The sequence below is a fragment of the Palaemon carinicauda genome, chromosome 33 (assembly GCF_036898095.1).
Source record: "Palaemon carinicauda isolate YSFRI2023 chromosome 33, ASM3689809v2, whole genome shotgun sequence".
NCBI lineage: Eukaryota > Metazoa > Arthropoda > Malacostraca > Decapoda > Palaemonidae > Palaemon > Palaemon carinicauda.
Genome location: NC_090757.1, coordinates 14,259,222 through 14,281,809, shown reverse-complemented (window position 1 = coordinate 14,281,809; position 22,588 = coordinate 14,259,222). Strand labels below are relative to the sequence as shown.

Here is a 22,588-nt window from a genome sequence, read left to right as displayed (position 1 = left end):
CTCGATGCCACTATTCCAGCAATAGCGGAGTTCTTCGTGTATTTGCGGGAAGAAATGCGCCTTTCAGTCTCGGCGGTGAAAGGCTATCGCTCAGCCTTAAGTCTAGCCTTCAGGCTCAAAGGAGTGGACATTTCTTCCTCGCTGGAACTTTCTCTACTCATACGGAGTTATGAACTTACCTGCCCTCAGTCGGAAGTGAGACCTCTTCCATGGAACGTGGTTCGAGTTCTCAGGTCTCTGAAGAGACCTCCCTACGAACCATTACGTCAGGCTTCAGATCGCCACCATACTTGGAAGACGGTGTTCCTGCTAGCTTTGGCCTCGGCCAGACGAGTTAGCGAACTTCATGGTCTCTCATACGACATCGCCCATTCAAGGGGATGGGGGGAGGTAACTTTCAGGTGCGTCCCTGAGTTTCTTGCCAAGACTCAGAATCCGGGAGTGCCGGACCCTCTGTTCGACTCTTTCCAGGATTCGAGTCTTTGTTCTGTAACAGATGACCCAGACCATCTCTTACTGTGCCCAGTAAGGAGTCTGAGGTTGTATCTTGAAAGAACAAGCCTTGTTTGTGAGCACTGGGAAAACGAAGAGGAGGGTCACTAGGAATACCATCTCGGCCTGGATTCACAAGGTAATACACCCAGCCTAAAATCCTGACCCCCCTCCGTTACATCGCCCTAGAGCACATGATGTCAGGGGCATAGCTACGTCCCTGGCCTTCAAGAAGAACTATTCAGTGGCACAGGTCCTGCAAGCTGGGGTGTGGAAGCGTCAGACTACCTTCACAGCCCACTACCTGCAAGACGTGACACACAGGAGTCTCGATACGTTCTCTATCGGCCCTGTGATGGCTGCACAACAGCTGGTCTAACTTCAGGCTCCTTAATGGACAGGTAGCAGAAGGTTGAGGGCATTGTTACCCGGTTTTAGTCTGCATGAATGAAAAGGTTTGTCTGGCCCTTATTCATTTATTCATCCTCTCCCTTGGAGAAAGCAGCATCCTGGGTTCTCTGCACAGCTGACCTCAAACCACTGCAGGTAAACCATGCTTCCTTGTGTTCCTAGTATTAAGGATAATACTGTCACGTCCCCATACCCTGACGAGGTGGTATTGGGAGAGTCCTAGCTTAGAATTCCATCTGAAGAACTCCAGGTCAACTTCCTAGGACGAGTCACGCTTCTCACCTTCACACACAGCTTATGTAGGCTGCAGCAGTTGCACAGCAATGCTAGCGAGGTGCAGGGACTCCTTATTGCCTGAGTACTTACACACTCAAATATGGAGTCCCCGGGCAAAGCCAAAGCCAGTATGGCAGGGACTTACCACCCTTCCTAAGGGATGAGTCACCCATATTAAATAGCGTGGTGTGTATTTCAGTTACAGAATAAATGACAAATTCGTAGATAATTTGTATTTTTCCTAACTATACAAACCTTAGCTATTTAATCAAACTTGCCTGCCAGCCTGTCCCCCGTGAAGTCCTACCTCTAAGCAAAGTAAAGTATCCACAGGTGTGTGTGAGGAGGGGGGGGGGGGGGGGGATTTAGCAAGTTACCCTTCCCTACCCCCAGCTAACTAGCGGTGTGGTAGTAAACCCTCGTTAAAACTCTAATGGCTCGTCATTTCAGCTATGCCGAAGTATTAACCCATATTAAATAGCTAAGGTTTGTATAGTTAGGAAAAATACAAATTATCTATGAATGTCATTTTTCTTGTTTTTGTAAAGTCTGAATTTAATCACAGAACCTTTCCTGATGGTGTCCTTTCCTCAGCCACTGTTTTTTTTAATTTCTCTCATAAGTAATTTATCATAATTTTTTCCTCCCACACTGTGTCTTGCTGTCAGATTGAAGAAAAATTCTTTCTCTTTCACCTAATGTTCGGACATTTCTTTACCTAAGTTTGAAACCATCTTGCCTAAAGAATATATACTTATATAAATTCTGCTAATTTCCCTGAAATGAATTAACGGTCTTCTTACATGTTATTCCAGCTAGCCCAAGGAAAGGGAATATAGGAAGGCAGAAAGATTCTAGCTGGGTCCCCTTGCCCAGTATAAATCAAGGGGTGGTGCCCAGTATTCCTTTCTGTTGAACCGTTACCTACATTTTTGGGTATTCCACTGTTGGCTTGTGGTCGGGATTCGGACATGGCAGTCCGGGTGCTACCTCTGGCCACAGTCCGTAAACCACTACATTGTATAACCTAATTGTATATGTTTATATATTTGCCATGTCCCCATCCTCCAAGCAAGGGGGTTTAGGCAATGGCCAGGTTAAGTGAGGAGCTTAGCTCCAAATTTATGCTTACCTGGTCAAGTCACAATGCTAAATTCTACACCTAGCACGGATTGCCCCGGACGTCATCTAAAAAGGATAATGTGTTGTCATGGTTCCCTCTAAACAGCTCATGTAAAGCACAGTGTCACCACAGGACAGTCACCAGCCAGTTGTGTTTGGACTTTCACCCACCATGGAGAGTCTCTCCACTGTAAAGAGCAGAGGGTTTGTATACAGTGCCAAAGTACATGACATTTGAAATAATTTGTATTTCTCTGAACTATACAAACTTGGAGCTCTTTACACTTATTGGTCCCGGCGTTACCTTCTCCTGGAAGTCCTGCTATAATTGCAAAGTGACGGTTGTTTTCTAGAGCATGTGTGAGCGGTGTGGTTGGTCTACCCTTGCTACCCCTCTGCTAAATAACTGAGGGTAGTTACACCTTGCAAAACCTTTAATGGCTAGTTTCAACTATCGCCGAAATAATAACTCCACTGCAAAGAGCTCCAGTTTTGTATACTGTAGTTAGGAAAAATACAAAGTACTGTACTGTTTTTCAAATTTGTCATATTTATTTTGCATTACGGTACAGTATATGGAAAATTTGGTGCAGGATTATCCATAATGTTTTGTATGGGCCATACAGAAATAGTATCTTTGAAAATTCGAAGACTTCAATAGTGAATTGTTTGTCATTCTAATTTTCAGTATAAATAGATAGAAATATGACTAAAGCAAAGTATCGTTTTAACATATTCCAGTAAAAGATTAGTGTTTTATGATCTATTATTTACACTAATTTCTTTGAATTGTTGAATGAATTGTGGGAATATAATTTGTGTATACAGTATTAGTTATTTCCAAGTCAATTTATAACCAATATTTTAATGATTTAGTTTCCTTCTTTTCATAGTAGTAGTTAGGCTATCTTTAGACTGAGTGGGTTGCCTATCAGCGATTGTTATTTACTCATTTAACTAGTTATTTTCTTTTATTTAGACATGTCAAATAATTGTTCTGTCACTTGTCATATTTTAATTGCAGATGAAGTGAAAGAAATTTTTTAGTAGTTGGAGGAAATAATTTCATAACGAATACTGGATACTGGTGTGCCCCAAGGGCTTTCACGAGAAATAATTCAGAACACCAAAATTTGAGGTTTTAAGGATGCATTTAATCTTACACCAAGAGGATGAAGTCTAATGTTTTCCATTAATTTTCAGTAAGTATATTTTGTGCCTTTTGTATTTTCTTATTGTTGTTGTCATTGATATCTAATCGATTACGTAGTTTTTGTTATTTGATATCTACCTTCACACGACCTGCCCCTTTTCCAATTGTTATTCTAAACGCAAGGTTACTGCTGGATGATCATGTCTGTTTTGTCACTCAAATGTCAAAGCCACTTCCGTCAAAGAGTTTCAAGTCAATAGGCCATTTGTTCCGTAACTGAAATACAAACCACGCTATTTAAATAGGGTTTGTTTCGTAACCGAAATACAAACCACGCTATTTACATATGATTTACTTTCGGCGTAGCTGAAATGACGAGCCATTAGATTTTAACGAAGGTTAAATTACCCCCGCGCTAGTTAGCATGGGGGTAGGGGAGGGGTAGCTAGCTACCCCTCCCCCCTCCACACACCGGTGAGCTGCCCCACTTCACTTTTGGCTCGGACGATGTACAGACGTTTCTGTCCCGTCCTCGCATATTGACAGCCTTAATTTGTTTGCTTTTTCTTCCAGTGTGTGTTTGTTTGAAGTTGGCCTCTACCTTTGCTTTCCACCATGCGGAAATGCCCTGGACTTCCTGATCGCCCTTGTGAAACTTTTATGTCGGCGATCGAGACAGACCCTCACACCCTTTGCCCCCAGTCAGTGTCGAGGTCAAGGGTGTAGTAGTGATAATCTGTGTATGGAATGTCAAGAGTGGCCTACCTCCCAGTGGGAGAGGTTTGTGCGGCGGCGTAAGAAGAGTTCTAAGAGAGACCGTTCTTCCCACCAGGGGAAGGAAGGCTCTAAGGACTCTTCTTCCGTTGCCCGAACCTCCTCCGAAGCTCCCACTCGTTCGGTCTCTCGTGAGAGGCCTCCGAGTGGTAGCGTAGGCCCTTCTTTTGTTTCCTAAACTCGGTGTGTGGGAGAGGGCGTTGCCTCCCATAGCGAGGCAGCTCCTCCTCCTCCTCTGGGGGAGGATATTATTGATTTTGTAGATTATGACCAAACTGTGTCTAATGATGATCTTTTCCAGCTTTGGGCTTCCTTGGGGCTTAAGGGTTCTCCCTCCAAGGAAGCCCTGTTTGATCTGATCCAGTTGGGGCAGCTGTCCAACAGTCGCCGGTAATACCAGAGGTAGATCCCCTGGCTATTGACGACGTTGTTGTGACAGGCGTCAGACGGGTCGGGTCAAACCCCTGCTGTTACTGTTGCTGTTACTGCTGAAGGCCTAGGTTCCCCCTCCGAACATTCTTCGAGGGGGAAGCTGGGCCCAACGGTCTCTCCTGCAAGTGTTGCTACCCCTCGGGGGAGTGCACTAACAGAGACTCCTCTTCGGAGGACCGACGATGCTGATACCCTGCCACGAGGTCGTCTTCGCCGTAAGGCTCGCCCTCCTCTTCGTCGCCGAGGCCTTCCTTCTCCTTACAAGGGAGTCAAGAGGCGCCTCCTCTTTGGGTCGTCATCCTCGTCGTCCCCTGTTAAGGACTCTTCTCGTCGGGAGCAGACCGTAGCAGTAACTCCTCTGGACCTCTCTGCTGATCGTTCGCGATCTCCTGTGCTTGCCAGATCTTCCTTGCCTACGCAAGCACCGGTCCCTTCGGGGCAGAAGGACCTCTCTCACAATGTGGATGAGGCCCTTCTGCGCCAGGTTTCACCTGCGCGCCCTTCAGTAGCGCGCAAGCGCCCCCGCTCTCCTGATCACCAGCGCCGGCCTGCTCGTCAGCGCTCTCCTGCCGTAGAGTCTCCTAACTCTCCTCGCCAGCGATCTCCTGCTCGCCAGCGCTCTCCTGCTCGTCAGCTCCCTGCGCGCAAGCGCTCTACGGCAGATGAGTCGTCAGACTCTTCTCGCCAGCGCTCCCCTGTTCGCCAGCGCTCTCCTGCCCGGCAGCGCTTTCCTGCTCGCCAGCGCTCGCCTGCGCGCACGTGCACTTCAGCCCCTGCTGTGCGTCCTGCGCGTCAACAGTCTCCTGAGCGCCGTCAACCTTCGGCGCATCAGCGCACTACAGCACGCCCAGTTCCTGATGCGCGCCCAGCGCGCCAACGTTCGCCCGCTCGCCCACGATCTTCGGATCTGGGCGCGGGCAAGGACATTGTTCCTTTACCTCGTCAGCGTTCCCCTACACGTCGACCACCGCCTGCGCTCAGTCTCCAGCCCGCACTAAAGTGCATGCGCGCCCACGAGCCAGCTCCTGAGCCCACCCACAAGACTTCACCTTCGAGACCTTCAGCCACGGCCCGCCATCCTACGCGCCAGCGTTCTCCTACGCGCCAGCGTTCTCCTACGCGCCAGCGTTCTCCTACGCACCCGCGCGATCCTTCGCCTGTGCGCGAACGCTCATCAACGCGCCCATGCTTATGATCGCCACAGGGCTCCGACTCGTCCACGCGCCAACTCACCTGTACGCGGTCGGTCGCCCATGCGTTCCACGCATCATCGATCACCAACGCGCCATCGTTCGCCAGCACGCCATCACTCGCCAATGCACTTGATTTTGCCCATACTACATCGTTCACCTACGCGCCATCATTCTTCTGATCGCTAGCGATTACCCAGGCACTCGCGCTCACCTGTGCATTCTTGCACTCCCTCGCCTGCGCGCCAACGGTCGCGCGCGTACCCACGCGCGACCCGGCGATTCTGCCACCGCGACACCCGGCGATTCTGCCACCGCGCCACCCGGCGATTCTGCCACCGCGCCACCCGGCGATTCTGCCACCGCGCCACCCGGCGATTCTGCCACCGCGCCACCCGGCGATTCTGCCACCGCGCCACCCGGCGATTCTGCCACCGCGCCACCCGGCGATTCTGCCACCGCGCCACCCGGCGATTCTGCCACCGCGCCACCCGGCGATTCTGCCACCGCGCCACCCGGCGATTCTGCCACCGCGCCACCCGGCGATTCGGCCACCGCGCCACCCGGCGATTCGGCCACCGCGCCACCCGGCGATTCGGCCACCGCGCCACCCGGCGATTCGGCCACCGCGCCACCCGGCGATTCGGCCACCGCGCCACCCGGCGATTCGGCCACCGCGCCACCCGGCGATTCGGCCACCGCGCCACCCGGCGATTCGGCCACCGCGCCACCCGGCGATTCGGCCACCGCGCCACCCGGCGATTCGGCCACCGCGCCACCCGGCGTTTCGGCCACCGCGCCACCCGGCGATTCGGCCACCGCGCCACCCGGCGATTCGGCCACCGCGCCACCCGGCGATTCGGCCACCGCGCCACCCGGCGATTCGGCCACCGCGCCACCCGGCGATTCGGCCACCGCGCCACCCGGCGATTCGGCCACCGCGCCACCCGGCGATTCGGCCACCGCGCCACCCGGCGATTCGGCCACCGCGCCACCCGGCGATTCGGCCACCGCGCCACCCGGCGATTCGGCCACCGCGCCACCCGGCGATTCGGCCACCGCGCCACCCGGCGATTCGGCCACCGCGCCACCCGGCGATTCGGCCACCGCGCCACCCGGCGATTCGGCCACCGCGCCACCCGGCGATTCGGCCACCGCGCCACCCGGCGATTCGGCCACCGCGCGAGTGCCAGCTCAATTCCCGCCAGGTTTCACAGCGCGCCCAGCCTTGTGAGGCACCGGGGCCGCGTACTTCCAGATGGTCCTCGCGATCACCATCGCAGAAGCGCCGAGCACGCGCCTAGGAGCAGGAAGAGTCATCGGAGAGGTCCAGACAACATTCTTCTTCCCTTTCTTCTTTTCAGGCAGGCCCTGTAGTATCCAGTCCGAAGGATCAACCGATCCCCTTCCCTCCAGCGGGGGTCGCTGACACTGCGTCAGTCAGCCGTCAGCCTTGGTTCGGTTCCCTGATGAAAGCGGTGGTGCAGGCTATGAAGTCAGCCCTCGCTGATCTGGGACTGAAACCAAAGGCTCCCTGGCCCCCGCTGAAGAGAAGGAGAGGAGTGGATTTCGCGGTGACTTCTCCCAGGGTTAAGCTGGCTCCCAAGAGGTCCGTCGGGAAGGCCCCTTCCCCCTCGCAGACGTTTTCTCCTTCTCCTGTGGACGAACCTTTCCCGTCCTCGGGAGAATCCAGCGAGGTGAGACACTCTCCCACGGCACCAATGGGAGGAACCCCACCTCAAGGAAGAGAAACGTCCTGTATCCCTCCCAGGAGGGAGCCCAAGGACTCCAAGACGTTACCCAAATCATCGTCGAGGTTTCGTCCAGAGCCAGCCCTTCCCCGGGAGAACGTCCGTGTGTCCCCCCATGAAGAGCCAATGGGGACAGGAGACTTAGCTGCCAGTCCACAAGGAGGAGAGCAGCGCCAATCGGAGCATGCCTTCTGACAGGTCCTTGGACTAATGAGGCAACTCAATAGTTTCAAGGATCCCGAGACCGCCCCTCGCGAAGGCAAGGATACGGTCCTGGACCAGGTTTATGGCATTCAGAAACCCCCCAAGACCAGTGCAGCCCTGCCCTGGTCCCAAGGGGTGAAAAGCGGCAGAGACAAGGTCGAGGGTCAGCTTTCCGAGCTTGCCTCCTCCAGCCGTTCTTCTGCCGGGAACAAGCTCCTCCCACCTCCTCGCGTGCAGCAGAGGAGGTACTTTAGATCATGGAGGAGCCTTGTTTAGCTCTTCCCCTCCACCACTCCGTGGAAGAGCTCACCAGGGGTCTCTCTGTAGAGAAACTCAACGAATTTTTAGCTCGCCAGGTCACTAACTTGTGGGCTAACTCGATTCTCAAGTGCCGTGACACGGTGACCGAGAGGTTCCACCCGAAGGTCCCCGCTATGGATGTCAGCAGGCTCAGACACTCCTCCACCCTTGGAGGAAGCCTGTTTGAGCCCAAGGACGTAGAACGGACAGCTGAGAGGTGGAGGAAGACGAGTCAAGATTCGCTCCTCCAGAAGGCCCTTACATCCCGCCCTACAAGCCTCCAGCTCCTCAACAACAACAGCAGCCTCGCAGGACACCGAAGCAGGCTCCGGCAGCTAAGACCAAGGTGTCTAAACTGTATCCCTTTCCTGTCAAAGACAAGAAGGGTGCAAAGTCCTCCAGGGGAGGCAAAAATCCTAGAAGGAGCGGCCGAGGCTGCAAGCGCTAGGATTGGCACTCCCCCTGCGTGTCCACCTGTGGGGGGATGCCTGCAAAGTTGCGTGCTCAGGTGGCAGCAACTTGGGGCTGATTCCTGGACGACCTCTGTGGTCGGACAAGGATATCGCGTCCTGTTCATTTCATCTCAACCTCCCCTGACAGCGAATTCAGTGTCGTTGAGCTCCTATGCCACGGGATCGGCAAAGGGGCTAGCCCTATAGGCAGAAGTCGAGACCATGCTCAAGAAGGATGCTCTCCAGGAGGTCGTGGACGGCTACCCAGGCTTCTTCAGTCGACTCTATCTTGTAAAGAAGGCGTCTGGAGGCTGGACACTCGTCATTGACCTCTCAGCCCTGAATAAGTTTGTCAAGCAAACTTCGTTCATCATGGAGACAGCAGACACGGTCAGACTTGCAGTGAAACCACAAGACTTCATGTGCACACTGGATCTGAAGGACGCGTACTTCCAGATCCCAATCCATCCGTCTTCCAGGAAGTACCAACGTTTCAGCCTAGACAACAAGATCTACCAGTTCAAGGTGTTGTGTTTCGGTCTCTCCACAGCACCTCAGGTGTTCACCAGTGTTTTCACACTGATATCTTCGGGGGCGCACAGGAACGGCATCCATCTCCTTCGTTATCTGGACGACTGGCTGATCCTGGCAGACTCGGAGTCGACCCTTCTTCGACACCGAGACAGGCTTCTGGGAATTTGCCAAGATCTAGGGATCATGGTAAATCTCGAAGTCCTCTCTGCTCCCAACACAACGACTGGTATATCTAGGCATGATATTAGACACCGATCTCCACAGAGCCTTTTCATCAGACGATAGGATAGCAAGGCTGAGGAGGGTTGCAAAGCCTTTCCTCAGTCGAGAAGATCTTACAGCCCAATCTTGGTTACGACTTTTAGGTCACCTAGCCTCCTTGGCCCGTCTGGTTCCCAACTGCCGCCTCAGGATGATATCCCTGCAGTGGCGACTCAAATCCTGGTGGGATCAAGGCATCGATTCCCCGGACTTCCTGGTCTCGATAGGACCTGCGGAACGGACTGATCTGCAGTGGTGGCTGACCGACGACAACCTTCGAAAGGGAGTGGATCTTCTCGTCCCTCCCCCGGATTTGATGCTGTTTTCGGACGCGTCAAAAGAAGGGTGGGGGCCCTACGTTCTGAACCAGAGGGCCTCAGGCCTATGGTCAGAATCAGAAAAGTACCTCCACATCAACCTGCTAGAGCTGAAGGCTGTTTCCATGGCCCTTCAACAGTTCCAACAGACCCTGGCGGGCCACTCTGTGGTGGTGATGAGCGACAACACCACAGTAGTGGCTTATATCAACAAGCAGGGAGGTACCTTTTCACAACAGCTATCCCATCTTCCAGTAGAGATACTAAGATGGACCGAAGTCCGCTCGATACATCTATCAGCTCGCTTCATTCCTGGGAAAAGGAATGTGCTCGCCGACAATTTGAGCAGAGCTTCGCAGATAGTGAGTACCGAGTGGTCTTTGGATCCTCAGGTAGCCAACAAAGTCCGGACTTTGTGGGGTCCCCCGACAGTGGACTTGTTCGCGACAGCCTTGAATTTCAAGCTGCCGCTGTACAGCTCCCCAGTCCCGGACCCCAAGGCACTCTGGCAAGATGTCTTCCAACAACGGTGGGACAACATCGACGTCTACGCCTTCCCACCGTTCTGTCTGATGAGAAGGGTGCTCAACAAGACCAGACTATCGGTCAACCTGTCGACCTTAATAGCTCCGCTATGGCATCATGCAGAGTGGTTTCCGGACCTTCTGCAGCTCCTGACGCAACCCCCGAGAGAACTTCCCCCACGACACGAGCTTCTCAGACAACCACATTGCAACATCTTCCACAAAGCCGTAGCATCGCTTCGGCTTCACGCCTGGAGACTATCCAGCGTCTACTCACTGAGAGAGGCTTTTCGCAACAAGTTGCGGAAAGGATGTCTCGACACCTGGGAAAGTCATCCGCAGGGGTCTACCAGGCAAAGTGGAAAGTCTTCTGTGGTTGGTGTCGTGGGAGGGGTATCTCTCCCCTCGATGCCTCGATTCCAGCAATAGCGGAGTTCCTCGTTTATGTGCGGGAGGAAATGCGCCTTTCGGTCTCGACGGTGAAAGGCTATCGCTCAGCCTTAAACCTTGCCTTCAGGCTGAAAGGAATAGACATTGCCTCCTCGCTGGAACTTTCCTTACTCATACGTAGCTACGAGCTTACCTGCCCTCAGTCGGAAGTGAGACCGCCTCCTTGGAACGTGGTTCGGGTCCTCAGGGCTCTGAAGAGACCTCCGTTCGAACCATTACGCCAGGCCTCTGACCAACACCTGACTTGTAAGACGGTATTCCTGCTCGCTCTGGCTTCAGCCAAGCGAGTCTGTGAACTTCATGGTCTCTCATACGACATCGCCCATTCAAGGGGATGGGGGGAGGTAACGTTCAAGTTCGTCCCTGAGTTTGTTGCCAAGGCTCATAACCCTGGAGTTCTGGACCTACGGTTCGACTCCATCAGGGTTGTGAGTCTCCGCTCCGTAACAGATGACCCAAATCACCTGCTACTCTGCCCAGTAAGAAGTCTGAGACGTTATCTGAAGAGAACAGCTGCAGTCTGTCCCCACGTGCAAGCCCTGTTTGTGAGCACGGGTAGGACGAAGAGGAGGGTCACCAAGAACACCATCTCAGCCTGGATTTGATGGACCATCAATCATGCCTTGAATCCAGACCCTCCTCCGTCACGTCGCCCTAGGGCACATGATGTCAGGGGCATCGCCACGTCCCTGGCCTTCAAGAGAAACTTCTTTGTGACGCAGGTTATACAAGCTGGAGTCTGGAAGCGTCAGACGACCTTCACAGCCTACTACCTGCAGGACGTGACCCACAGGAGCCTCGATACTTTTTCTATCGGCCCTGTGGTGGCTGCACAACAGCTGGTCTAACCTCAGGCTCCTTAATGGACAGGTAGCAGAAGGTTGAGGGCACTGTTACCCGGTTTTAGTCTGCGTGAATGAAAGAGTATGTCTGGCCCTTACTTCTTTCTTCATCCTCCCCTCTCTTGGGGAATGCAGCATCCTGGGTCTCTGCATAGTTGACCTCAAATCTCTGCAGGTAAACCATGCTTCCTTGTGTTCCTAGTATTAAGTACAATACTGTCGCGTCCTCCATACCCTGACGAGGTGGTATGGGGACGTCCTAGCCTAGAATTCCATATAAAGGACTTCAGGTCAACTTCCTAGGACGAGTCACACTTCATCTGTCCACACATACTTATGTAGGCCGCTCGTTTCTTGCGTAGCAATAAACTTGTGAGGTGCAGGGACTCTTTTTCTCAAAGTGCTGCGCACTCGGATTCTGAGTCCCCGGTTAAGCCAAAGCCAGTAAGGCTGGGGACTTTCCACCCTACCTAAGGGTAAGTCACCCTATTTAAATAGCGTGGTTTGTATTTCGGTTACGGAACAAATGACAAATTCGAAGATAATTTGTATTTTTCCTAACCATACAAACCTTAGCTATTTACACATATTTGCCCGCCAGCCCTGTCCTTCGAGACAAGTCCTACCTCTAAGTGAAGTGAGGCAGCTCACCAGTGTGTGGAGGGGGAAGGGGTAGCTAGCTACCCCTCCCCTACCCCCGTGCTAACTAGCGCGGGGGTAGTTTAACCCTCATTAAAATCTAATGGCTCGTCATTTCAGCTACGCCGAAATTAAACCCTATGTAAATAGCTAATGTTTGTATGGTTAGGAAAAATACAAATTATCTTCGAATTTGTCATATTACTTTCGGCGTAGCTGAAATGACGAGCCATTAGATTTTTAACAAGGGTTTACTACCCCCTCGCTAGTTAGCGAAGGGGTAGGGGAGGAGTAGCTAGCTACGCTTCCCCCCTCACACACCGGTGAACTGGTTCATTTTACTTTTGGCTCGGGTGATGAACAGACATGTCTGCTCTCACCCTCGCGTTTTGACAGCCTTAATCTTTTTTGCTTTTTCTTTTAGTTGTGCGTTTGGAAGTTCGCCTCTCTCTTTATCATGCGGAAGTGCCCCGGGTTACCAGACCGCTCTTGTCGGCGGTCGAGACGGACCCTCACACCTTGTGTCCGTTCTGCAGGGGCCAACGGTGTGATAAGGATAAAGTTTGTTGTGAGTGCTGGGAGTGGTCTACCACCCAGTGGGAGAGGTTTTCCCAGCGCCGAAAGAAGAAGTCCAAGCTGGATCTTTCTCCTTCAAGGATCTCCTTGAAGAAGGAAATATCCAAGGACTCTTCTTTCGTTGCCTGAACCTCCTCCGAAGCTCCCACTCGATCGGTCTCTCCCGAGAGGCCGTCGAGTGGTAGCGTAGGCCGTACTTTTGTTGACCGACCTCGGGGTTCTGGAAAGGTAGTTGCCTCCCATAGCGAGGCAGCTCCTCCTCCTCCTGCGGGGGAGGATTTTTCTATGAATGTTGCTAAGGATGATTTATTGCAGCTTTGGGCTTCCTTGGGGCTTAAGGATTTGCCCTCCAGGGAAGCCCTGTTTGACCTTATCCAGTTGAGAGCAGTTGTCAAACAGTCGCCGGTGATAGCAGAGGTTGACCCTCTGTTTATCGTCGACGTTGTTGTGGCAGAGGCTTCTGGCGAGTTGGGTCAAACCTCTGCCTTGGGTGCTGATGTTGATGAAGGCTTGGTTCCCCCCTCCGAACATCCTACGAGGGAGGGGTCAAGTCTAACAGTCTCTCCTGCAGGTGTGTCTACCCCTCGGGGGAGTTTACTAACAGAGACTCCTCTTCGGAGGACTGACGATGGTGTTCCTGATGCCCCCAGAGGACATATCCGACGCAAGGCTCGTCTTACTCTTCGCCGTTGAGGCCTTCCTTCTCCCCACAAGTGAGTTAGGAGGCTCCTTTTCGGCTCCTCGCCTTTGCAATCTCCCGCAGAGGATCCTCCTCACTGTGCTTTGACCGTTGTAGCTGCATCACTGGACCTCTCTGGAGATCGTTCGCGATTTCCTCTGCCTGCCAGACCTGCTGACCTTCCTTCTCCGTTCCTGGCAGCTGACGCGCTGTGGGCGCCCACGCACCCCGTTTTCAAACGGGCACCGGTCCCTTCGGGGCCAAAGGGGCTTGCTCACAATGTGGGCAAGTCCCTTAAGTGTCAGGTATCCCCTGTGCGTGCAAGCGCTCGCCTGTTCCTAATGTTCCTGAGACAATGACCCAGAGACATCCTATGCCAGGGACAACGCGCCAGCGAGCCCCTGTTGCAGAGTCGACGCGCCAGCGCTTTCACCGATTTCCTGCTCGTCAATGCTCACCTGCGCGCCAGCGATATCCTGTACGCCAGCGATCTTCTACTCGCCAGCGCACAGCTGCACACCCTGATCCTTTTACGCGCCACGCCATAATCTCCAGCTCACCAGCGCTCTTCACCTGCTTGCCAGCGCGCCAGCGCTCGCCGGCCCGCCCTTGATCTCCGGATCTGAGCACAGGAAAGAAGACTCGTCCCTCGCCTTCTCGCCAGCAATCTCCTGCGCGCCCTCGGAATTTGCGTGAAGAAATGCGCCTTTCAGTCTCGACAGTGAAAGGCTGTTGCTCAGCCTTAAGTCTTGCTTTCAGGCTCAAAGGAATGAACATTTCCTCTTTGCTGGAACTTTCTCTACTCATACGAAGTTATGAGTTTCTTCCCGCAAATACACGAGAAACTCCGCTATTGCTGGAATAGTGGCATCGAGTGGAGAGATACCCCTTCCACGACACCAACCACAGAAGACTCTCCACTTTGCCTGGTAGATCCCTGCGGATGACTTTCGCAGGTGTCGAGACATCCTTTCCGCAACTTGTTGCGAAAAGCGTCTCTCTGTGAGGAGACGCTGGATAATCTCCAGGCGTGAAGTCGTAGCGATGCTACGGCTTTGTGGAAGATGTTCATGCGAAGTTATGAACTTACCTTCCCTCAGTCGGAAGTGAGACCTCCTCCATGGAACGTGGTTCGAGTCCTCAGGTCTCTTAAGAGACCTCCTTTCAAACCATTACGCCAGGCTTCTGATCGCCACCTGACTTGGAAGACGGTGTTCCTGCTTGCTCTAGCCTCAGCCAAGCGAGTCAGCGAACTTCATGGTCTCTCGTATGACATCGCCCATTCAAGGGGATGGGGGGAGGTAATGTTCGGGTTCGTCCCTGAGTTTGTAGCTAAGACTCAAAATCCAGGAGTGCCGAACCCCCGGTTCGACTCCTGGAATTCGAGTCTCGGTTCTGTAACAGATGACACAGACCATCTCCTACTGGGCCCAGTAAGGAGTCTGAGGCTCTATCTTAAAAGAACAGCTGCAGTTCGTCCTCAAGTGCAAGCATTTTTTGTGAGCACAGGAAGGATGAAGAGGAGGGTCACTAAGAATGCTATCTCAGCGTGGATTTACAGGGTCATCCACCATTCCCTGAATCCAGACCATCCTCCATCACGTCCCCCTAGAGCACATTATGTCAGGGGCATCGCTACGTCCCTGGCGTTCAAGAGAAACTACTCGGTGACGCAGGTTCTACAAGCAGGGGTTTGGAAGCATCAGATGACCTTCACAGCCCACTACCTGCAAAACATGACCCATAGGAGGCTCGATACATTCTCTATCGGCCCTGTGGTGGCTGCACAACGGCTGGTCTAAACTTCAGGCTGCTTAATGGACAAGTAGCAGAAGGTTGAGGGCATTGTTACCCGGTTTTAGTCTGCATGAATGAAAAGGTATGCCTGGCCCTTATTCTTTTCTTCATCCTCCCCTCTCTTGGGGAAAGCAGCATCCTGGGTTCTCTGCACAGCTGACCTCAAACCACTGCAGGTAAACCATGCTTCCTTGTGTTCCTAGTATTAAAATAATACTGTCGCATCCCCCATACCCTTATGAGGTGGTATTGGGAATGTCCTAACCTAGAATTCCATCTAAAGGACTCCAGGTCAACTTCCTAGGACGAGTCACACTTCATTCCTTCACACACAAGCTTACATAGGCCGCGATCCTTGCAGAGCAAGGTACTTGCTAGGTGCAGGGACTACTTATCTTGAGTTCTACTGACTCAGATACTGAGTTCCCTTGCTAAAAGCCAAAGCCAGTACGGCTGGGACTTACCACCCTTCCTAAGGGTTAAGTCACCCTATTTAAATAGCGGGGTTTATATTTCGGTTACGGAACAAATAACAAATTCGTAGATAATTTGTATTTTTCCTTACCATACAAACCTTAGCTATTTAATCAAACTTGCCCGCCAGCCCTGTCCCCTGGGATAAGTCCTACCTCTAAGCAAAGTGAACTAGTTCACCGGTGTGTGAGGGGGGAGGGGTAGCTAGCTACTCCTCCTCTACCCCCTTGCTAACTAGCGAGGGGGTAGTAAACCCTGGTTAAAAATCTAATGGCTCGCCATTTCAGCTACGCTGAAAGTAAACCCTATTTAAATAGCTAAGTTTTGTATGGTTAGGAAATATACAAATTATCTACGAATTTGTAATATTGGCTGTATAAAATACATTAGTTTATGATATGTGGTTTTTTTTTTTTTTTTTTGTGAGAAGGCATGAGTAAGCCTATTTCTAACAGTAATTACAATATCTAATCATGATTATCATTCTACATAATAATTATAAGAACAGTGTGGGTAAAGCCTGAATCTTTTTATCATGTTTTTCAATCTGTAATCATATTACAATTCTTGAGTGCATTACTGAGGCCTATCTCCTTTCTGTCTTTTGAAAATTCAGGTATTCATTAAAATTTACTGTAATACCAAGTAGACATCCGTAAAAACACGAAAATTGTCTTATTGTGTAGCTTAACTCATCTTTTGATCACATTCCAAAGATTTATTCACTCTACAATTTTCAATATTTAACTTAGCCGGTGATTATAATAGCTGCAACTCTGTTGCTCGACAGAAAACTCTAAGGTAAAACTCGCCAGCGATCGCTACACAGGTTGCAGGTGTGCCCAACAGCGCCATCTGTCGTCCAGATACCCAGTACTCAATGTAAACAAAGACTCAATTTTCTCTCTGTCGAGCTATCGACAAGACGTACTTACTCGCTGTTGCTAAACTGGAGTTTTTTCACAACTAGGCTAATTGGTGAAGTACTTTATTCTAGTTTTGAGCTTTCGCTATGCAGGTGTTTTATCTTCATCTTAAATCTTGAACTCGTTTTGGATAGATTTAATTATGATGACAAAGAGAGTATGGACTTTCTTTCACTTTTAAATGGCCGACCCTTCCCTTAGACGGAAGTGTGTTTAGGCTTTTAGTAATTATATCACGTTATAGATTTTCCTCTATATATTTTATATCTCTCCGCCTTTATTAGGCCTCTTCGATTAACTTTCCATTTATTATAAACATATAAAAATAATTTTAATGTTTTGTTTATATAGACCTTTCCTGAGAGTAGGCAGTCCTAACTTGGAAACCGAAGTTAATCAACGTTGAGCCCTTTATATCGTAATTAGCTTTTAAAGAGCTAAAGAATTAAAACTTTTTAAATGTAATATTTTATGAAAGAATTTCTTTGATAGTCTTCGTACTGTTTTCAAAGATGAACTAACGTTTAGTTTATTTATGCTACGCAGTTGTTGACGTTCAGGACGTTCAACATGCGCTCTATCGTTACGATAGAGAGAGAGTGTATCACGGTTTCACTTTGCAGTAAGAGTAAATCGATTCTGACGTTTTGTTCATTCTTTCTTAGCTTAAATGTTTTAAATTATATTTTAAAGGAACTTTTTATTTGAAAAACCTTTCAGATTTTTCCTTTAGTCAAATAACATGTTTTTTTGACGAAATATAATTGGGCTCTTCTCTTAGGTGCGAAATCAAGAGAGAAAGAGAGAGAGAGATAGAGACGGAGGGAGAGAGCAGAGAGAAAACGTTCCGTTCAAGCGGGTAACGTTGTTCTCGAGTTACTCTCGTCCCTAGTCGCTGTACGGGGAGGAAGGATAAAACGTTTTAGTTTTTTATTCTCGTCCCCAGGCTATGTGCAGTGAGAGATTGAAAACGTAGTTATATGAACTAGTGTTTAGTCTCTTTCCCAGCCACTGATTTTTTATCTTAAAATATGTTTTCTGTTTTTTGCTGGTATTAATGAGCTTGCATTATACGACTGATTTCGCAATTACTACCTTTTAATGAAGGGTAGAATTGCGTGTTTCAGGTAGAAATCAGTAAAAGTTTCGATTTCAGTGAAATAAGTGCAAAACAGAAAATCGAAGTGATAAAGTGACGTGCGCAAAGTGTTACAGTGTTGCGTCCGAGGGTTCGTCTGTTCGTGCCTGTCGTTCACCTAGTCCGGGACCTCTTACATGCTCCCAAGCCCAGGGGAGAAGTAATGTCAAACGACTTATGGGTTCGAGAGGCCTTGACCAACGAACAGACGTTTTCCCTCTATGGTATCGGGTGTATCTTACCAAGATCTCCCCTACCATAGGACGAGAGAGACGTTGTTTCTCCTCGTCATCCGAAGGCTTTTCGCATAAGAAACCTGTCACAAGGTTTCGAAGCCCTTAAGCGAAAGTCAGTCCTTTCAGGACAGGTCTAGCGTCCTGGTTACAACCATTAGGACAGCTCTGACCCTATGCAGTCATCGGATAACTGCTCGCCGCCTAACAAAAGCGTAACACAGACTCCGAGAGTCTTTTTTTGTAGGCAAAGTGTTGCGGTCACAGACGTTACCTTCGTCTCTTACCACAACCATTTCCGTTGATCCTTAATGGGTTGTATGGCAAGACATGCAGTATATGCTTGCCTCCCTTATGGAAGACTATTCTGCCGATTAGTCCGTTGAGTCTAGCCGTTTATCTCATCGATATCCTGGCTTTCAGCCAACCTAACGTTCCTTTGTGCTTACTGTTGACGTTGGCGTAGCTTAGTCACGTCAGTCAGGTTGTTTAGAACCACACTCGATGCGGTCTCGTGTGGTTTTTCAGCCGCATTTGGACGTTAGGCCACTTGCTGATGCTCCTGTTGACGTTCAAGACGTTCACTAACAATCGGAGTTGACTTGTTTTGACGCTGTGAGTCAACCTCCGCATTCTAGAGTTGTTTTGACTGCTCAGTCTAGGCAGTCAAAGCAGTCTCGAGTGGACGCTGTGCGTCCTCACGCACCTGTTGTGGTTGACAGTTCAGTTGTTGACAGTTCACAGACTGTCAAGCAGTTACATGACGTTGCGTTCTGGTCCACTACTAATGCACCAGTAAGTGTGGACTCTGCTTGTAAAGCATTGCCACCACGGTAGGTCTCTCCCTTGCTTGAGACTCAGCTTTTATCGGACAAGGTTCCTGTAGATGAGGAAGTTGCTGTTCCCCCTCCTACTGATATTCCCTTGAGGACTCTGTCAGATAGAGAGGAGCCTAAATCTGCTTAGCCTCCTATGGACTTTAATTAAATCATGATGATTTTTTTAAGGATCTTTGTCCGGATCTTTTTGTAACTGCTGCTCCTCGTTCGCCTAAACGTCAGAGCTTACACTAGGCCTAGCTACTTCGAAGCCGTTGTTTTTAAGCTAGTGCTCTCTCGCTCTCCTAGAGAGCTTTACGTTGGCTAGGCGACTGGTTTTTCACCAGGAGGAGTTTGGGGGATACAGCCTTTGCTTTCCCTTCTTTTAAACTGGTTTATAGAGCGAGAGTCTGATATGACACGAGAGAAGTTCTCGGCTTGGGAGTTCATGCCTCTGCCCAGATAGACTTCTCAATTCTCGTAGACTCTCCCTGGCGCCTGGCCAGGAGACGCTCCAAGTTGTTTACAGGTCAACTTCACAGCTGTTTTCGAGCCTTTGAAGTTTTGCTGTACAATGAGGTCACGCATAACAAGGCTTTCAGGGATGGTAAACGGTACCGCCTCAGTCGCTAACCCCGTCTGTTGCCACACCTGCTCCCGTAGACCCTAAATGGGCTTTGCTGCAAGACATGCAGTCCAAGCTTGCGTCCTTGATAGAGGACTTTAATGCGGAGAAGGTTGCTACCGAACCTTCTGGCCAACAACCTTCCAACCGGTCGGTTGTGCGCCCTGTTGACGCTGAGGTAACCTACTCGCGTCTGCCAGTTGAGGTGGTTCCTCCACCGATGCGACCCAGTGTGGGTTGCCAGCCGCACGTTGACGTTAAGCGACGCTCGGAGGTGGTTGTTGACGTTCAGGACGTTCAACAACCAGCAGAGGTGACTTGTTTTGACGCAGTGCGTCAACCTCAGCAACCCGGTAGGGTGTTGACTGCACAACCCAGACGGTCTAGACAGTCTCGGGTTGACGCTGTGCTTCCTCGCGCACCCATGGTTGTTGACAGTTCACAGACTGTGCAGCAGTTCCATGATATTGCGTCCGGCTCCGTCACGCATCCACCAGTGCGACCGGACTCAGCGAGCCAGACGTTGCCCACTCCGTTGCCGTTTCCTCATCAGTTTTCGGATGAGGAACCCTCTGATGAGGACGTTGCTGAACAACAAGACGATCAGCCCCCAGAATAGATCAAGCCCTGCTATCCATCCAGAAGATGCTGAAGAAGGAACGCTGCTCAGTCAGGCTGTGGATGAGTCTGGTAGGGACGCTGTCATCCGTGGAACAATTTGTGTCACTAGGAAGACTACACCTCCGTCCTCTTCAATACCATCTAGCTTTTCACTGGAAAAAGGACAAGACGCTAGAAGCGGTCTTGATCCCGGTTTCCGAAAAGATAAAGTCTTGTCTGACTTGGTGAAAGGACAATATCAACCTAAGAGAGGGTCTTCCCCTGGCTGTTCAGACTCCCAACCACGTTCTCTTCTCGGACGCATCGGACGTGGGCTGGGGCGCGACACTAGACGGTCGGGAATGCTCAGGACTGTGGAACTCGAGTCAGAGGAGCATGCATATCAACTGCAAGGAGCTGTTGGCAGTACATCTGGCCTTGAAAAGCTTCAAGTCTCTCCTTCGAGGCAAAGTGGTGGAAGTTAACTCGGACATCACCACGGCCTTGACGTACATCTCCAAACAAGGAGGTACCCACTCACTGACGTTGTACGAGATCACAAGGGACCTGCTCATCTGGTCAAAAGGTCAAGACATCTCCCTAGTAACGAGGTTCATCCAAGGCGACTTGAACGTCATAGCAGATTGTCTCGGTCGGAAAGGGCAAGTAATTCCAACCGAATGGACCCTCCACAAGGATGTGTGCAAGAGACTTTGGGCCACTTGGGGTAAAACCATCCATAGATCTCTTTGCAACCTCGCTGACCAAGAGACTTCCAATCTATTGCTCTCCAGTCCCGGACCCAGCAGCAATACATATAGATGCTTTCCTCCTAGATTGGTCACATCTGGATCTCTACGCATTCCCACCGTTCAAGATTGTCAACAAGGTACTGCAGAAGTTCGCCTCTCACGAAGGGACAAGGTTGACGTTAGTTGCTTCCCTCTGGCCCGCGAGAGAATGGTTCACCGAGATACTTCGATGGTTAGTAGACGTTCCCAGTAGTCTTCCTCTAAGGGTAGACCTTCTACGTCAGCCACACGTAAAGAAGGTACTCCAAAGCCTCCACGCTCTTCGTCTGACTGCCTTCAGTCTATCGAAAGACTCTCGAGAGCTAGAGGCTTTTCGAAGGAAGCAGCCAGTGCGATTGCTAGAGCAAGGAGAGCTTCTTCCATTAGAGTCTACCAATCGAAGTGGGAAGTCTTCCGAGACTGGTGCAAGTCAGTTTCTGTATCCTCAACCAGTACCTCTGTAGCTCAAATGGCTGTTTTTCTCTTATACCTGAGAAAAGGACGATCCCTTTCAGCTCCCACTATCAAGGGCTACAGAAGCATGTTGGCATCGGTCTTCCGGCATAGAGGCTTAGGTCTTTCCAAACATGAGGATCTGCAAGACCTCCTTAAGTCTTTTGAGACCACCAAGGAGCGTCGTTTGGCTACCCCTGGATGGAATTTAGACGTGGTACTAAGATTCTTCATATCAGACAGGTTGGAGCCGTTACAATCAGCCTCCCTGAAAGATCTCACTCTTAAGACTCTTTTCCTGGTATGCTTAGCCTCGGCTAAAAGAGTCAGTGAGATTCATGCCTTCAGCAAGAACATAGGATTTTCGTCAGAAAAAGCCACTTGTTCGCTACAACTTGGTTTTCTAGCCAAAAATGAGCTGCCTTCTCGGCCTTGGCCTAAATCTTTCGATATCCCCAGCTTATCGGAGATCGTAGGCAATGAACTAGAAAGAGTCTTATGCCCTGTTAGAGCTCTTAAGTTCTATTTAAAGCGTACTAAACCTTTACAAGGCCAATCTGAAGCTTTATGGTGTTCAGTTAAGAAACCATCCTTGCCTTTGTCAAAGAATGCTTGGTCAGACTTTATCAGATTGTTAATACGAGAAGCTCATTCACATCTGAGTGAGGAAGACCGAACTTTGCTTAAGGTGAAGACGCACGAAGTTGGAGCTGTAACAACTTCCGTGGCTTGAAGCAAAATATATCTCTGCAAAGTATAATGGACGCAACCTATTGGAGAAGCAAGTCAGTGTTCGCGTCATTTTACTTGAAAGATGTCCAGTCTCTTTACAAGAACTGCTACACACTGGGACCATTCGTAGCAGCGAGTGCAGTAGTGGGTGAGGGCTCAACCACTACAATTCCCTAATTCCATACCCTTTTAATCTTTCTCTTGAAATGTTTTTATTGTTGTTTTTTGGGTTGTCCGGAAGGCTAAGAAGCCTTTCGCATCCTGGTTGATTTGGCGGGTGGTCAAAGTCATTTCTTGAGAGCGCCTAGATTAGGGGTTTTGATGAGGTCCTGTTTTATGGGTTGCAACCCTTGATACTTCAGATCCTAGGGGTCGCTCAGCATCCCAAGAGGATCGCGAGGCTCCGTAAGGAAGACGTACTTAAAAAGGCAGAGTAATGGTTCAAGTCGACTTCTTTACCAGGTACCTATTTATTTTGTTTTTGTTATTTTGATAACTTCTAAAATGAAATAAAAACTCTTAGCTCATAATAATGTAAACATATATTGCTGATCTCTACCCACCCCCCTGGGTGTGAATCAGCTATTATAATCACCGGCTAAGTTAAATATTGAAAAATGTT

General features: G+C 50.3%; 1 protein-coding gene across 1 annotated transcript; it reads left to right on the top strand.

Annotated features, from left to right (window-relative positions):
• Positions 1-4,069: 4,069 nt before the first annotated feature.
• On the top strand, positions 4,070-7,084 carry LOC137626049 (uncharacterized). The gene is made up of 3 exons (XM_068357134.1): positions 4,070-4,155; positions 5,063-5,289; positions 6,051-7,084. The coding sequence occupies exons 1-3, from the start codon at positions 4,070-4,072 to the stop codon at positions 7,082-7,084; spliced, it is 1,347 nt and encodes a 448-aa protein (XP_068213235.1).
• Positions 7,085-22,588: the final 15,504 nt, after the last annotated feature.